Here is an 18,097-nt window from a genome sequence, read left to right as displayed (position 1 = left end):
ATGAAGGGAAAGCACTAATGCTAGGCACCAACTCTTCTGTTTTACAAAATCCAATTGCTACTCTCTCATTTGCTGATATCGATATAAATACACATTTCCACAGCAATTTTTGTATTTTATGTGGTTGAAAATGGGAAAAGCAACATAAGAAATAGTGAAAATACAGACTTTTATTTCTGAATGTATTTGAGCTTTATTTGTACCTCTCTTGTTCTCACTTTTCATACATATCTTAAGGAGTTGAAGAGTAATGGATTTTTTTTTTTAGGAAAAAAAAAAAAAAGAAGAAGAAAAACTATCCCAAGGAGCTGAGCTTAGTGGAAATGCTATTGTTGGAATTTGATTTACCACTTAGAAAAGAACTCACTGCTTGATCAGATTTCAGATACTCCATAATGAGTAAAAGAACTCATGAAATATTCATTTTGAAATGATGGTTAAGCTTTTAAAAAAAGGTCATAAAATGTCATTTAGAAATTCAGAATTAAACTTCAGACCCAAAGGAAGATTTAATCATTTAGGCGTGGGATAACAGTCAAAAAGTGCTAGATTCCTGCTTTGTTGCTGTCTCACCCCAAAGCATCCAAAGTCCTTAGTCATCTTAATGGCTGTTACCACAAAATTCTCCAGGAATCTTAAGTCTGCTCTGCACATGCAAAGCAGCACCACAGCAGCATGGCAGGGCTCTGCCTGATTAAAAGTGGTACAGCTGCCTGGCTTTCCTCCATCTGTCTGCTCAGTATGGCTCAGGCTGAGAGGTGCTCTCACTTGGAAGCATATAACCGTAACAAGAATCATCACAGAGCAACATCAGGCTAATGACTGGTAGAGAAGGTTAGCTAGTATTTATGAGAGATTTTGATTGGGATGGACTGCAAAACTTCCATTCTTAAGTGTCTGTGACTAGTGTCAACACTGAAAAACCGAAATAGATTATACAGAATATGCTTTTCACATTTTCAGACCTTGAGCAGGGTCCTTAAATCTACAACTAACTGTGTATATATGTGGCTTACTTTTCAAAAATGCTTAGTACGTGGAAGACGGGCAATATTTGTCACCCGCCAGTTTCTCTTCATTTTGGTCTCTCCTTCGTTTTTGGTTTAACAACAAGCAGCAGAACCCAGTGACTGAGTACTGAAACCATACAAGAGGGGTTGCTGTTGCCTGGAGAATCTGGTGTGCATATGTCCACCTCAAAGGTAAACCTGAGATACTGCTGGTTTCCTCTAAGAAGTCAGCAATTTTCATTTTTTAATTTACTGTCCCTAGGAACAACTCTTCAGTGACAGATGAGTGACAGATGTCCTTCATTATACAGTTAATTCTGGTAACTAGTTAAAAATACAAAAATCAAAGTTTCATTATTTTTATTGTTTTGCTGTTATTGTTTTAGATTTTTCAAGATTCCCAGCAGCAAGTAGCATTGTCCCTTTAAAAAATAAGACACAGTGTGACCACAGAGTGAGGGTTCATGTCAAAAAATGTGCAAAAAAAGTCCATTTATGTTGTTTCTTGGCCTCTTCAACAATGCTGTTAGCTTGGATTGCACCAGACCTTGACTTACTTTCTAAAATAGGTGCAAAAAGGTTAAGAATGTAATAGTATGGTTTTAAAAACACACTGTTTTTGCTGGCATTCTGAGCTGTCTTGCAAGCTCACGCTTAAAAATCTCATGCAGCTGTAAGGCCTCTGTAAAAGCAGAGTACTATTGCTGTTTTGGGGAATTAACTTGTAAACATTAAACAAACACAAGACCTATCTACTATGTAAAGTTTTGACTAGGACCTGAAAGAGTAAGCTAAGGTTTTACACTAGAGTATAAAACAATAACATCTTGATTAATGTTGGCCTATGAACTGTTTGGATAGCTTATATTCTCTACTATTCAGGGCAGCAACATTCTGGCCAGCTCAGCTTTAATCTTGTTCTAACCTTGATCCTATAACTCCAAAAGCTATTTCTATTCCCTGTGTGGTACCATCAGCTGTCCCAGATTCCATCTCATGTCAGCAAAATGAAGACAAGGTTTTCTGCTCTGCACAGCTCTGGCATCTCTTGCTCATCTCCAAGGCTGCCATCGGCTAGTACAGCAATGAATCTCAAGAGCTGAGTGCATTTCCGAACTGTTTAATTTAGACAGATTTCAGTTATCTTCATCAAGTACTTTAGTCTACAGATGCTAAAATGGCTTGTCATAGGTTAGGTCTTTAGAGCTGTCTAGTTTAGTGACGGTGTTTCAGTGACAGAAGTGATGCAAAATCACCGGGAGCTTCCAAAGCTCCTCATTACAGATTTTATAGAGAAGTAATAACTTGTGTGATATGTGGGATTTTCAACTTCTGGTTAATTTTAGAAAAATGCTGTGGAAGTGAATGCCTCCGCAAAGTCTCCTCATAGAAAAACTGGTGGTGTTACTATACTGGGATCCATGGAAACCCAGGAACAGTATTTGACAAATTTTGGTGGTCTCCAGTTATATTTTACGATTAAACTCTTCACTGGATGCACATTTTGCTTTGTTTTGTTTTATTAAAAACAAAAAACAAACAAACAAACACTTAAAAATAGCATGAAATTTTGGTTTGCCTAATGCTTTCATTAAAGTGACAGCAAAATTATGCTGGCCACGAAGAGGCTGTAATAAGGGAGTAGGAAGAGCCCATCTGGTTCCCCACGGCAAATCAAATCTCGTTTAGCAGCAGAGTATGTAATCAGAGTCAGAATCAGAGAGTGGTTGAGGTTGGAAGGGATCTTTGGAGGTCATCTTGTCAAACTCCCTGTTCAAAGCAGGGTCACCTACAGCCAGTTGTCCAGGTCCATGTCCAGACGGCTTTTGAATATCTCCAAGGAGGGAGACTCCTCAAACTCTCTGCACAATCTCTCTTCCAGTGTTAGAACAAACACTGGAACAATTCTGGCACAGTGACAGTTATGATGTTGCTTGCCTTTAAAAAATGAAAAATCCATACCATATCCTGTAAGCTTTTAATAAGAACGCTAATAGTGATGGACTTAAACTGAGGTTCAGGTGTAGGTGTGTTTAGCAGCACCTATTTTCTTGGTTCCACATCTTTATTTGAAGACATTTCTTGTCTGACAAGTGTTACTTAAGTCTATTGCCTACTTTTCAGAAGGCTGTTCAATATTAGCAGTATGTTCCAGCTCTTCCTCCTCAGCATTGTGTTGATTTTCTCTTCTCTACTTTTTTCTCTGCAGGTGGTGACATTGCAAAGTGTTAAGTGTACACGTACCAAGCACCTACAGGTCTAAAGCCTTCTTCTGAAACTCCAATGTGTAGGAAAGCTAGCATTTTATGAATACTGTACTTAGTGTAGGTGTATGTTATCCAGAAAAGAACGAAGCTCTTTAAGATTACATACAGGAGTGGCTGAAAGGAAGTGAGCTGTCCTCATGACAGCATGTCAGGTTCTCATTTAGAAAGAGACTGGTTCCTTTTAAATTGATTTTACCTTCTGTTTGGGAGCCTCTTAGACCACATAGTGCACATATATGCACACATTGTACATAAATGTACACAGTGTATGTATATGCATATATGTATATATGTATATATGCAAGCACACAAACATTCAAAGCTTAAATGATTAAATAATAGACACAAGCAAAGGTTAAAATCCAGTAAGGAAGCACTGAGATACAGTAATAGAGGCAAGCACATATGAAAGCAATTACTAAACTTAAGCTCTGGGTGCACATTTTAAATACTCCACCCTTGGGCTGTTTAACTGCCTTCTCCAAAATCAAAAGATCCACAGCCAAAATGTGTGTACTGCTTAAAACCCTGACAGATGTAAATACATAAAAAATAAGAAAGTGATAAGGTCAACATATCGTGACATGTTTTCTGCTCGTACGTTTGAAGTTACAGTTTGCAGGCCGCTCGAAGGTCTTGCACACACCTATCACCACCAGTCTGCACAGGAAAAAAGAAGGAAGACGAACAGATGGCAACATTTTAGTGTGTGGATTAAAGATAAATTTAGTGCCAAAAGGGAATTACTATTGTTTAAAATGCAAAGCTTTATATTTATTCCTCTGTAACTCCAGACTTCTAGCAATACAATATCTGACAACTACATTGTTCTTAAAAGTGCTACCTTTTTGATTTTTTTAATTGTAACATTACAGATAAATTTGAAAAACTATCCCACAGAGCTCATAGTACTGCATTAAGCATGGACTTCAAAATTCAAGGATTGTCAAAAATAAGTCTGCCAATTTACTTACCTTTTCACTAGATCCATCAAAGTCAGATGCAAGAGTTTAGCACAATGGTAAACAATTTGCAAGACTGAAGCCAGTAGATTGGTCTTAATACAAGATTTTTACCATCAGCATTGCATGAGAAAATTCTGTAACATTTTCAATGGGAAATATACAATAAAGGGCAGCAAAATTGTTACAAAATTAGTATACAATAAGCAGCAGCTATATACAGGACTGTAAGATTTTTTTTTCCTCCTAGATATTCTTGTTCATGTTACAGGGCAAAATTATGTGTTGTATAGAGGATAGCACACTACAAGTAGACAGCAAGTTTTACAGGCCACAGCTTCAAGCTAATCTATTAAAATAAGGCAGAAGTCGTATGTTTAAATAGTCCATTTGAATCACGTTTGGTTTCATATCTTCAGGAAATAAGAATGCGTATTTACTATTAGGCTAGAACAATTTTTCCCAATCTCTTCTTTCATGTTTCAATGAAAATTTATGTTTCAATTGAATGCATACTTGTCTAAAAATTGGACTTTACTGGCCCCAAATTGAACTTAAAAACAGTTCTTTTGGCATGTATAAGACCAGCAGAGCAAAGTCAATTGTTTGACTTACTGTTCACAGGAAGAGCACTAGCAGAACTATGTCTGGTAGCAGTAATCCTGGGAATTGTACACTTGAGTTCACTATGTTAAGCCTAATTACACTTTTGGGAAAGGCAGCATCTAAATAGAAGGATTTTTAACCAAATCTTAAAAAGTTTCCAGAACTGTATAATCTGTGGTATACCAGATATTTAATATGAGAATAAACCAAAAGTTATTCATTTTATGAAAGCTACTGAGAGCTTTTGCCTTAGGCTCTGGAACCAGTGAAAGCTTCTGTGAACTGCCTACTTCAGAAATGCAGACATGGATGTGTAGATCAGGACACCTATGCCATATTATCTTACATGGTGGAAGTTTGTTTCCTTAAGAGCTTTCCATACCAGGGAAGTATCAGGCAATCAGACAGATAACCCCAGGATGGCTGAGGTTGGAAGGCACCTCTGGAGGCCATCTGGTCCAACCCCTGCTCCAGCAGGGCCACCCAGAGCAGTTTGCCTACGACCATGTCCAGGTGGCTTTTGAAGATCTCCAAGGAGAAGACCCCAGAGCCTCTCAGGGCAACCTGTGGCAGTGCTCCGTCACCTGCACAGAAGTGCTGCCTGGTGCTCAGACGAAGCCTCCTGTGTGCCAGTTTGTGCCCACTGCCACTTGTCTTGTGAACAGGCACCACTGAAAAAAGGCTGGCCCCATCTTCTTTGCCCCCTCCCTTCAGGTATTTATAGACATTGACGAGATCCCCCCTGAGCCTCCTCTTCTCCAGGCTGAGCAGTCCCTGTTCTCTCAGCTTCTCCTCATAGGAGAGACTTTTTTATCCCTCTATGCATGACTTTTCCAAAGAAATATGCGTGGCCATTCCTGCCAAATTTCACTCATTTGGAGTGCGCCTCCTTCCTTATAGCTTAGTTTTAAGCCACTTCCAAAACCACCCACTGGTGTGATGCAGCACTGTGCTTAGTTTTAACAAGCTGTTGGGCGCCAGCTCACTCAGGATGTTTTATTTGGGGTCACCCAGCCAGGTGCCAGCCCGCAGCATGGCTGGCATAGGGTGAGGCTTTCAGCAGATGGCCCCAGGGCCTGGGCACAGGCTTGCTGCCACTCAGTCCCGGGCCTCTGGGGATCACACATCCTGTCCCCTCTGTAGTCCCTACAGACAACACCTCGGCCGTGCACATTTCCCTGACCGCCTTGCAGCACTTATCCCAAACAGCCATCCATCAAAGGACGCAGGGATACGCATACCTCAAATATTTACGGTGCCTGAGCTTTGAGACTGAGATAGTTCGTTCACATCTGTGCGCGGGCCACTTTTAAAACATCAAAATAAACCATCTGGCTGCGCAACTGTTCCTAATTACTTTCCTGCTTAGACTGTAAACTTTGGGGTTTGGCACCGGCCTCCCTCCCAGAGCGCTGCCCAAATCCCGCTCCCAGGCAGCTAATCAGCGCCACTGCAGTGCGGGGGGAGCAGCCCTGGAGCCGGGCTTGCCCAGCTCACAGCTCTCTGCACACCCGCCGGCTCTGTCCGTCCGTCCGTCCGTCCATCTGTCCGCAGGAGGCAGTGGGAACGCAGCTCGGCACCATGTGTACACGGGGGCTACCGGGGCTGGCGCTGCTGGTGGTGGCGGTCACCTCCTTGCCTGGCCTGCACCCCGCCGCCCCTCCGTCCCTGAGGTAAGTGTGGCTCTGAAGTGGCCATGGGGGGGCTGGCACCCTCCTGACAAATTGGGGTCGGGGTGTGGAGAGAGTTGGGAGGCGCTGTGTGAGCTCTGCCCCTGCCTGCTGCCCCGTGGTACCTAGGGAAGGTGCTCGGGATTGAGGAGGGTGCGGACGGGTGTCACATGGGTGTCAGGGCTTTTTGTTGCCAGGAGGTGTTTCCTGTCCGAGATGGAGATATTTTGTATAGTAAAGTGGGGGAAAGTTGGACGGTGACGGCTGCTTGTACCCAAACCACCAAATCGTTCTGCCTGAGTAGAGCGGGAGCCTAACCACAAATCCGTGTGTGTTCCTGCGTCTTGGTGTGGCAGCACAGCAGGGTGGTTTTCCTTGTGCTCTTTGCCTCCACCAGGGCCAGCACCTGTCTGTGCTTACTGCCAGCGGCTCTTTTACTCCCAAGCATGTAACATCTAGTGCCTGAGAAGTACTAACCTGGATCCTCAGCATTCCCTAGCGCTGTGAACACCTGTCTTTGGCACCTGGACTTGGCCAGTCCTTTGTTTTGTTTTCCTGCAGTCCTGATCCTGATGAGCCAATGCCTGATTTTCCCTGTGTATGTCCTGCAAGTCCTGATCTCCACTGCATGGTACAATACAGATCTCACATCTGGATTCTCCTGAATTTATTAAAACCACAGCCACTAACTATACTTTTACATGGAAGTCAGTGATTACTCCTGTTTCTGTTCAGATGAAATCATAGATTCTCTATATCTGACAGCCGGAAGACTGCAAAAGGATCACTTTTGCAAATATATTCTAGCAGAATCAACCATAGGCTTGCTTTTTGGTATTCTGTATTCCAGTTATGGTGCCTAAATGTTTGGATGTATGTGTCATTTTTAAAGCTTTTGGAATAATTCAAATCAAAATGTTTCATGGTAGATAATCAAACTCTATGTGTATATGCATATATACCAGATAGGCGTAATGAAAATGATGAGCGTATTTCAGTTTAACATGGCAATTACAATACAACATAAGCATTCCTGCAGATAACAAGGAGATTTCTGATGAAAGGGAAGAAAATTGGGTGATTTGAGGCAAGTAGTAGTTTACAACCGTAAACAAAGCTGTGGCCTTAAAAATGGCGCTTTGGGGAACGGGTGAAGCCCTGGCAGCGGGATGGTTTCCCCCCCAGCCCCTGGCTTTGACCGCAGCTTCTCCTCTTTGCTGTCCTCCTCAGGAGTGCTTTGGGCAGTCCTGCTGCATGCCACCTGTCCCAGGCCGAGGCAGAGCTCAGGTGCCGCGTCCCCGGGGGACAGCTGTGCAGCGGCAGGGGCAGGTGCAATTGTGGAGTCTGCATCTGCCAAGTGACGGAGGCCGGCAAATACTATGGTCCGCTGTGCGAGTGCCATGACTGGGTGTGCGAGACCTATGACGGGAAGATCTGTGCAGGTAAGGAAGCCGCTGGGGTGACTGAAGCTTTATAAAATTAAGAATATGTGTCATAACCAGAAATATGCTGGGAACGCAGCATGCAGATACAGTAGAGACATAGCTGTGAATGCATCCCTGGACCATTGGATCATAGAATTTCAGAATCATATCCTTTGGAAAAGACCTTCAGGATCATCAAGTACAACCATAATTTAGGATCTTTTTAACCACTAATTCAGATCTTTTTGACAGAGCTTCATAACAGAGGAAAGTGGGGAAACTCTGAATGGGGGGTTGTCGGCACATCCAAGAAGATTAAAAGGTATAAGTCAAAGGCACCGTCTCTGCCATGAAATGGGACTTTACCCATTTTTTAGCAGCAAGGGCAAAAGTAGGAGTAGCTTTGGTATGGAGACTCTGCAGACAGTGTTTAGAATCTAGTGTGGGATGTAATATTGCTTGTTTGTTTTTTTTTTCATGTAATATTGCCACATTTGAACTGCTCACCTAATAATGGTGTGCAGTATCTACGAAGGCTTTAAACTATTGCTGAGCAATCGTTTTTGTCCTGTAATTTTTTACCTGAAGGTTTGCTGTAACAGTATCACACTACGGGGGTATATATAAAATGCTGTTTTTCTCCAGTAGAGATAACGTTTTCAAATAGAGACTTAAAACAATGTAATTGTGTTGTGGTTTCTGAGATTTCCCCACTGACACTGTATTCTTTAATGGCAGATGAAATAACGTACATTTCTGGGACAGATTTTAGTCCCTGCCAGTTGCTGGGACGTGTCGCTTGGTTTGCATCTAAACATTATCACTCTTTCATCTTTCCAGCTGTCTTTACTTAAGTTTCTGGTCTATTTCTGTCAGATTTTTGATATATTTTTTTTTAAAGCAGCTTAGAATAGGATTTTAGAAAAGAGCAGGGAGAAGAAATGCCATCACATTCCTCAGGGGATTCAGTCTGGAACTTGATGAAAGGGGCCACATGGGCACTTCATTTCTAGTGTCCCTGCTTAAACAGCTTTACCAGATTCACACAAACGTGTCATCTTTTCAAGCCAAAAACTGCAATTAGGTCAATGGGAATGTTACTGGAATTCTGCTAGCAAGAGGATAATACAAATGCATTCCAGCAGTGGGTTTGGCAAATTTTGTAGGAAAAAAAGAGCAACTTATTTTAGCAACAATGTAGCTAAGAATAAGTCCAATAATAACATGAGAAGATCAAGAATGGGATTATAAGAAAAATGTTTGTATTTGGCACCTATGACTTCAGAGTTTTATGGAGAAACTGATTTATAGGCTCTCTAGTCAGCAGTGTAAGCCCAGTTACATAAGAAATATCATAGGACCGCTGCTCATGTCTGTGCTTTGCTGTCCCAAAGGTGATTTTTGTGATCAGTGCTGTGATTTCAATATGCTTGGCGTTGTTACTGGGGGAGTTGTATGAAGTGAAACTGAAAGCTCCTCCAATTTTAATGCTGTACTGCAAACTCAACTGTTCTGTTCCTGTTAATGTCATGAGCAGTGGCTGAAACTTTTGTCTGCGCTTTGATGGAAAGGAGTGCTGACAGGATAAACAAAACCAAGAAATTTCGAACAATATTTAGCTTCTGTGTAGCACTTTACACATCAGTTTAAAGATGCGAATGTTAAGTGGTTAAATGTGTTCTTATAAAAAGCAGTTTTTGTAGTTGTCACCTTTTCTAGTTGGAGTATTGAAACAGCATTACCACTGAGATGTCAAATAATTAAAACTCACTTTTCTGCAGAGAAAGTAGTAAAAAATTCAGTACAAAGTTATGGGGAGGGAAATGGCTGCTAAGGACTTAATTTTTTGCTAGTTCAGCCTTTTTTTTTAATATATATTTATTTGTCAGTGCTGTTGAAAGTCCCAATGACTTTGATGGAGTCCAGGGTTAACCAGCACTGCAGGAGAGCAGGTTGCAGGTAACTTCTTCAGGGCTGACAAGCAGAGTCTGGATCCAGCCAGTGGAAATCCTGCTTCCAGGCTGTGCTTGCCATCCTCTTACACATTTTCAGTCAGTTAGCTTTAGGATGGGTGCATATGGAAGGACGAGAGAATAGAAAAGATGGTCACATCTGTTGGAACTGGCAGAAGGCTGGTCTTTGTGTTGATGACTAACGCCCCCCTTAGTCCCCCCAGAAAAACCCCAAAGGCAAATTTTCAGGAGTAGTGCCCTGTCATGTGGCTGGCATCAGTAGATACTGATCCTCAAAGACCAGCATGACCACATTTATCTTCCTAACTATCCTGTAGTTTTGTTGTATGGCACATCAGAGAAAAGTCAATATTTCAGTTTTAATATATCAATTCTTGTGCGTATGCCAAGTATGGGGAATTTCACATTCTTGTTTTCATATTCTGAGAAAAAACTTTGTACTAGTACCACTATTACATTAATTCACTGTGTGAATCTACCACTCAAGCATCCAGACATGTCTTTTCTGTTACTTTATTTCACCACTCTTAAACAAATTCAGTATGTTTCAGCAGAAAGAAAAATTGTGTTGACTGTGACTGACCATTCGCTGGACAGTATCTTCTGATGTTTCTTAATATTAGGCCATCAAGCTGATTTCCTATGTATGACATACATTTGTTTCTTTGCATTTTAGAGGCAAGGACTCAGTGATGAAATTATATTCGTTTTAGGTGAATAGCCAAAGTATCTTTCTGAAGTTCTGTTCCTGTTTTCTTTTTTTGCTTCTCTTTTCTCTATTTTTAATTTGTTATCTACTGTGCTATTTCATTGCTAGTCTCTCCTGATGATTAAAATAACAATAGCTGCCGAGGGGTACCACATGCAGAACTTCTGGACACTAATTGAATATTCCTCCAGAGAGCCACGATATTTGAGATGAATGTTGTTTCAAATGAGCCACTTTTCACCCTGACAGAATGATGGCTTTTTGAAGTGACTGATGTCTAATCACTGGTGATGTTCATATTCCAAGTTGGACAGACAGCGTTGTCTGTGTCACTAGTGCCAAGGACAGTTATCTTGGTGTTTCCCTGACAATCAGTTCAGACATACTTTCATTTCCATCTCCTGTCCCAAGCTAAACAAAATACTCAGTTGCTCAGTATGCAGCTCATTATCTTCAAGGCACTTTCTGGGTAGATCTTCTTTCTGGACCAGTTGTTGGAAACCCGTATTCTAAGGAGGGAAAGCCTGAAGATAGATGAGATGTCCATCTGTTTATCTGTTGCTTTTTCTTATCACAGTGGAAAATAGATTATGCCATGAGTAATGAAGAAAAGCACATACAAATGTCTCCCTCTGTCCTTTTACTCTCCCTTGCTTGAGACTTTTCTGCTGTATTTCCCTTCCAAGATGTTTCTAGAGGCTTTGGAGGGGATAGTGATCAGTTTTTTGTCTTTTATCCCACTAAGATTGATAAAGCAGTAGGTGATTTTTCAAGGAGTTAGAAAAGAAGAAGGGAGAAACAAAGTGCTGGAGTCTTGAGTCACTGGGTACTCTGTCCTCCTCAGTGGACCTTCTGTCTGCCTTTTTGTCTGCCTGCTCATGGAATGCAGAGGAGAGAGAAGTCCCAATACTGTAATTTTCTTTGCAATGCTGGTGACATCTTTATTTTGTCATCTGCTGTTGGTTTTCAAGGAGACAAGAGTAGGAAGACTGCAAGACAATGAATCATAATCCCAAAGCATTTATGCTTCATTCAGGGCAGACAGTGTATTTGATGCTGTTTATTTTCAAATAGTAGTTTTAACCTCAGACAGTTTCATATTGCCTCAGGCTTTCTTAGCATAAGCAGAGCCTGTGTTGTGTGCAAAGGAAAATGGAATGTGGCATGAATTCCCATCAAAAAGCTGCTTGACACCTATTTTTCTTTGGTATTCAGAATAGAGGAAAATCAATTTTAGTGGATTTTTTTTTTTAGTTAATCCTTTCTAATGTGCCTGTGATTAATGAAGATAGAAAAAGTAAACTAAGCATAGACGCCTGTAGCCAACTGGAGTGGGAGCACTCTAGGTGTTCCTAGAGAACAGACCGTGGAAATCGCCAGCTGGAACACGGCAGAGTATGATTTCACTGCTCATAGCTAGTCAGATCAAGGGGTAGGCACAACTCTGTGACAGCAGAAAGAAGGAGTGCAACGTAAAGGAGAGGATCCTCTTTGCTCATAACTAATTGAGTAGCTCTGTTTTTCCATAGTTCTTAAGATTTGATAAGCAATTTTTCCCCTTCCGAACTGAAATACTTTTCACAACTACTGAATAATAGTAGCACTGCATGATTTACTGCCATAAGCGGTTGCTGTGGGAATTTCATTGTCTCTGCTCAGGCCAGTGGAAGATTTTTCTGACTCTTTCTCTGAAGTTGTAGTTGCTGTAAATGCTGTACCTATTTTAAGACTAGTTCAGCAACATAATGGTAGTGTCAATTGTAGCTTTTCACAGCCAGAAGTGCTATCATAGTTATGTGAAGGACAGAAAGATAACTGTGCAATTATTTTCCACTCTGTACGGCTTCAGGATACAAGCTAAATTATGCAGAGAACATAAATGAAAAATTAAATGGACAAGGAGCAGATGCAGAAATACAAGATGAATCTGAATTAAGGTATTGCTGTAACATGTAGTTATGCATCTATGTAAGTTTATTGGATACATCACTTGGAGATAAGTAGGAAATTGAAAACGGAATTTAAAGAACATTTTGAGCTGATGCTCTTTGCAGGAAAGCTGAATGGTGTTTTTAGGCAGAGCAGTCTCAGTTGAGTTGGAAGTTTTCAAACAACTGTACCTCTGTATTCCTATCGAAGTGATGTCAGAGATGCTGATTTTTCATTCTTGCGTAAAGTGGGAAGAAAAGCAGTCTGTGACCTGCATTGATTGCTGATTGATTTGGAGTGAAATTTGAAGTCCTGGGTTTTGAGAACAGGTCTAAGCCTTTTCTCTGTCTAGATTCAGCTAAGGCACATGTGATCACTTGGGACACAGCTTCCTAAAATGGCTAAGTTAAAAACAGGACAGGAGGCTACTGTCAAAAACAGAGGTTACAGTTCTTCTCTGAGTTGATTTGCCACAGCCTGGATTTCAGAACCTGGCTTCAGGTGACATTTCTCTGGAGCAGGGGTTTGTAGGTGTGATAATAGCATATGCATTCAATTCAAAGCAGGCCCTCCAGATTCTAGTAGGAGTGAAATTGTGATAGCACAGACCGCATTGTGGGCTCATTGTGCTAAGCGCATGTTGTCCCAGGCAGGCTTACAAAGCACACTGTGTTATCCTGTTGGTACCTGAGGTAGGTAAAGTCAAACAGCCTTGGATACACCTACAGCTGCTGTAGTTCCAAATGCAGCGTGAACATTAATGGCAATGACAAGTGAGGCATGAGGAGGAAGCTCAGGTGGAGACACTGCGAGTGAGATTACAGGAAGGGAGGCATTCTGAAAGTGTCTTATTAAAGGCTTTGTTGTTGAATGCCTAGCCATCATTTCGAGCACCTTCAGTGCCTTTCAAACTAAAGCACTTATATGCAGATATTACTCACGGAAAATGTGTGCTAATTTAAAAAATAAAAGTGAATACAATGGGTAGGAGGAAGAAGAGGCTTTTCACAGCCTCTAACAGGACTGGAATGCAGCCCCTCAGGCTATCGCCAACAGCAAAGTGGGGATGAGAGCAGCACCTCCTGCACCTTTCACCCTTCTTCAGGCTAGGTTGGCAAGCTTGTCTGTTGCAGAGAAAAAGCAAACCTTTGTGCAAGTTTTGACAATGTAAATAAGTGTTCTGAAGTGGGTTTGAATTTTTATGCTATTCATGGGCTGATAAAGAACTTCAGTCCTTTCTTTATTTTAATTGGAAAGCATGCTCTTTATGACAAAACTGCTTTCACAGACTGAGCCCTTTTATGAACACTTGGGTTTCATTTTCACTAACATAGAAAAGATGGATGATAAATAATAAATGGTGCACTTAATGTGACAGAAGACTATATTAGTGATCTTACCTGCTTCAGCCTTGGATGAGATTCAGGAATTGTTCTTATGACAGCCTTTGTCAGATGAACTGACTGGATTGGTAAGATTTTCTGTGTTTATTTCAAGCTTTATTGTTGATAGCTGGTCCTGCAAGGGGCTTCAAGCCCTCCATTGCTTTTGCTACTGGACTGTAGACTTTTTAGTGTAGCTGTTCCCAGGCAGTTTGTCCTGTCAGGGAACAGACTGCTGATTTTAAAAGTTTCCATAACCTTTGTTAGGGTGGAAGGAACACTCTGCTAGCTGGGTCCCAAGAATAAGCAATTTAGGCCTAAAAGGGGCTGACACTTGGCTTCCATGCCATGAAAGAGCCCAAAGTATATATGCAGTACCAGAACTTATCACTGTTTTAACCCAAGTATATGGTGGAGGGAGACCTGTGTGGTACATCACAGCTGTATTGGTGTATTCAAATTACCTTCAGAGCTGGAAGGGGTGCAAAGAACAAGGCAAAAGTGAAGGAGCTGAGATTTCATTTTTTTTTTTTTTTTTGGCTTTTACTTTCCCTAGGAAGATTTTTCTACTGAAAGATTTTTTCTAGGGGATTTTTTTTTTTTTTGGCCCAAACCATTTGCAATTTCTGCTCATAGTAATAATACTAGATTGAAAGACACATATCCAGACCCAGAGGTGTGCTTTCCTTCACTCTGCTGTTCCAAGCGTGAGTACATACTGAAAATAATGTTCTTTAAACAGTCTTTTAAAAGGCTGTTTCAAAACTTCCTTTCCTAGTAAGGGAGTGGGTCCTTATATGCAGACAGAGGTTCGGGAAGTGGTACATAGGGAGTGAGCTGAAACACCAACTCAAGCAGTTATATGATCAGATTCTCATGTGATGAAGAGTAAAGCTTCAGAAGAGTTAATTGCAGTCGCACCTGTCCCCTTTCATGAAAAAGCAGTTCCTAAAGATCCTAAGATCTGCTTCATCCTTCTGTCTGTCCAACGGAGAAGCAGCAGTGATATAATCCAAGGAATTTTCTCATCGATGACTTGAAGAGTGGCAGCCAGAATCTTCAGAGACATACCTGGGGCTTTTTATGGGGAAAGTGACTGGGAGTGCCAGCTCTGACATTGGTCTGGAACTCAGTGAACTGAGTAATAACTTTATGAGGTGGAAAATGTTGCAGCCAAGCACTATTGCCTTGGCAGCCGCATGTGGCAGCAGATGTTGTATCTGGAGCACCTGGTCACAGCATTGTGTTCCTGGGGGCAAAGTTATTCCAGCAGTTTTTAAACTGGAAAGACTAGCAGCAATGTATGAGTTGTACAACTGCGGTCTGACTTTCAGCGATAAGTCTGAGACCTTCTGTTACAGAGTCATAGAAGTCAGTATCGCAAATGTACTTAGCTGTTTGTCTGTTGCTATTGTAGTCAGGTAAATTCTGTGGAAAGTAGATAACCACTAATAAATGTATTTAAAATCATAAAGTGGTCTTGAAGCACTTCAGTGGAGTACTGCTGTAAGTCTGGTACTTCCAGTGACCATCTTTTGGAAGAATTTTGTTTTGTTCTCATTTCTGTTTCACCCACAGATAATCCTCATCACAAACACAGCAAGTGTAATGAAGCACAACTCCCAGTTTGAGCTTAGGAACAGATCCAGGTGACAGCTATCACTGCAAGAAAATTGCCCATCAGCTCCAGAAAGGGTAGTGTCTTTAGATGGGAATTGAGAATAAAGGAGCAATTGCAAATGAATACAGCTGCTCTCCATTTATGTGGTTGCACATACAGTTTGCATTTGTGGTAATCCTTTTTATTTAAAGCAGAGCATCCAAGTTTCATTTTTACAATTGTCCTTTCTAAAATAGATATATATATATATATATATGTATTAGTCTTAGCTGGCCCAGCTCTTACTTCACTTCATAAGCCTGGCTTGCCCTGGAGGACTATTTGAGCTCTGTATTTCCTGCATCTCTTAATGAAAACCCATCTGAGAACTACCCTGAGCGACACTCTGAGAAACTTGTTCTTTCAGTAGCTCATGGTACACTGAACATTTCTTCCCTTTCCCCTAAATCTTTTTCTCATTCCCAGGCCCAGTTTGGGCTTTAGTGCATCATGTTACATAGAGGGACTGGTGAATTTCCCACTGCCTTTCTTCACCAAGACTGCTTAATGAATTGAAGCATAGAAGAGAAATATTGGAGTATATCATTGGCATTGGTTTTAAACCGCTTTCCTTTGTTTGTGGCCTCTGTTGAACAGAGACTTAACTGTGGCATAAATTTGTGTTTCACAGTAAAAAATAAGCGTACAAGCTCTTTTCAAGATTTATAATGCTTAATTTCCTACTAGCTTTGTGTATGTGATGCACAAACACACACACACAAAAATGATTGGAGATGGGATTGGCAAAGTTACCAAACCTCAGACATATACTTTGTTAGATTTAGGAGTGGATCCTGTCACTCCTCTCTACTATTTGGGTTAAAATATGTTTTAATAAAAGCAAATATAGCCTTTTTTTTTTCTATCTAAACAGAAGCCTATGTTTTCTTCTGACATAAGTCTAATGAAATCAATACAGTTATGCTAACAGAGAGTTGGTCTCTAAACATTTCTTTCCTTTGTTTGACCAGAATCTCCAGTTAATAGCAGACAAATATCACAGCAGTACCATACAGACCATGTCATTTACTTGCAAATGGTAATAGTAAAATAATAATAATAATTAAATCTCCAAAGTTAAGAATGCTTTTAATCTCAGCAACATTTTTACATGATTTTTAAAAAAATTCTTCTGTGTATTGTACTGCTTTAAGGAGTTACGTGTTACTCAGCAGTACTTTGACAGGACGCTTACTGAAATATTTTTTCTCCAGACTTGGACTTAGCAGAAATGAGACTTTTGTATGAAAGCATCCTAATAAATGAAAACATAATTCTTTCAGAGTTAGAATCTGCTGTATTAATTAAGGGATCAGTTACACTGACAGAACTATCCCAAGTTTTATTAAATGTTCTGCTGATTTGGAAAGTCACAATAAGATTAAGATTTTGTAATTAGATGTGCAGGCTAAATGTCAATCCCCTTTCTCCTCACCATCTTAATGCTTTTGTATACGAGTTCTGTAGGGTTTTGTTTTGCAAATAAGCAAATTCCATTTTAATTTCAACTGCTAATTGCTTAAATGTGTATCTGCTACCCTTACATGAAGGTTAGAAGAGTTTTTATTTACAGATAATATCCAGAGAATATAGAGCGATTTCTCCATAGGTGGTTTCAAAGAGGTATATCACATAGGAATTTTTTGAATTAAGTTCTTGTGGGAGAGTATCTTGGAAGCTATATCTAAATAATACAGTAGGCAGAGTTTTAATTTTATTTCATGGGTCCCTAATAAATGTACTCATAGTTAGAAGTTTTTTAAATAAACTTACTCAGCGTGGTTCTTTATTTACCAATCTCTTTCAAAACAAGTGTGTTGTTCCTCTGGCTCTTCAGATGGGCTATAGTCCTCTTACTTTAAGGGTTTCGGGTGGTGTCTTGGTTTTTCCTCCACCTTCTGCACAAACAGCGATTGCCAGCCCCAGTCTGAACATTTTGCCTATCTCTGACTGCCAAATTGTTTTTTCCTGCCACCACTCCCAGCTCTCAGAGTCTTTTATGCATTTTGGGTGGTCTCTATCTGGCCCAATTCCTTGGCAGTGCTCTTAATTAGGTTTCCTAATCTATTCCTCTGGCTCATCAAAGAACAGTTTCTGTGAAGACTTGGGTGGACATTTGAGCCACTTTGGCTCTCTTAACAATTCCTTGTGGCTCTTTCTCAGCTCAATGACCTCTACTGTCATGCTCGTGTCCTGGGACTGTGCTTTCCTGGAGGAGGTGTGCCTCAAAGGGGAGCTGAACTGCCTTGGGTATTCACAGACTTGTAGAAGTTAACCACAGTTGTATGAAAGTAAATACTCTATGTTAGCTCATGCTTTATTCATCTGAGTGCTGTTCAGTTGTAGAAAGTCCTGGTAGGAAATGATGCTAAACCACTGAATTCTTAAAATAGGTTTAAATCATGTATACAGCACTGTATTGTCATTTCTCCCAGCTTTCCCCCTTTTCCCTGCCTGGACCTGGTGGCCTAGCACACTGAAATTTTAGAATTTAGTCTAGTTACT

General features: G+C 40.8%; 1 protein-coding gene across 1 annotated transcript in view; it reads left to right on the top strand.

Moving 5' to 3' along the window:
- Positions 1–6,219: 6,219 nt before the first annotated feature.
- The window catches only part of ITGBL1 (integrin subunit beta like 1), a 153,423-nt gene continuing 141,545 nt past the window's right edge, over positions 6,220–18,097 (top strand). Inside the window, exons 1-2 of the mRNA XM_048072730.2 lie at positions 6,220–6,518; positions 7,746–7,957. Of these exons, the coding sequence (XP_047928687.2) occupies positions 6,427–6,518; positions 7,746–7,957 (304 nt within the window). The 5' untranslated portion in view covers positions 6,220–6,426. The remainder of the gene's footprint in view (positions 6,519–7,745; positions 7,958–18,097) is intronic.

Source organism: Anser cygnoides, chromosome 1 (assembly GCF_040182565.1).
Source record: "Anser cygnoides isolate HZ-2024a breed goose chromosome 1, Taihu_goose_T2T_genome, whole genome shotgun sequence".
NCBI classification, from domain to species: Eukaryota; Metazoa; Chordata; class Aves; order Anseriformes; family Anatidae; genus Anser; species Anser cygnoides.
The sequence above is the reverse complement of the archived record's forward strand: the minus strand, read 5'-3'. Positions and strand labels throughout refer to the sequence as shown.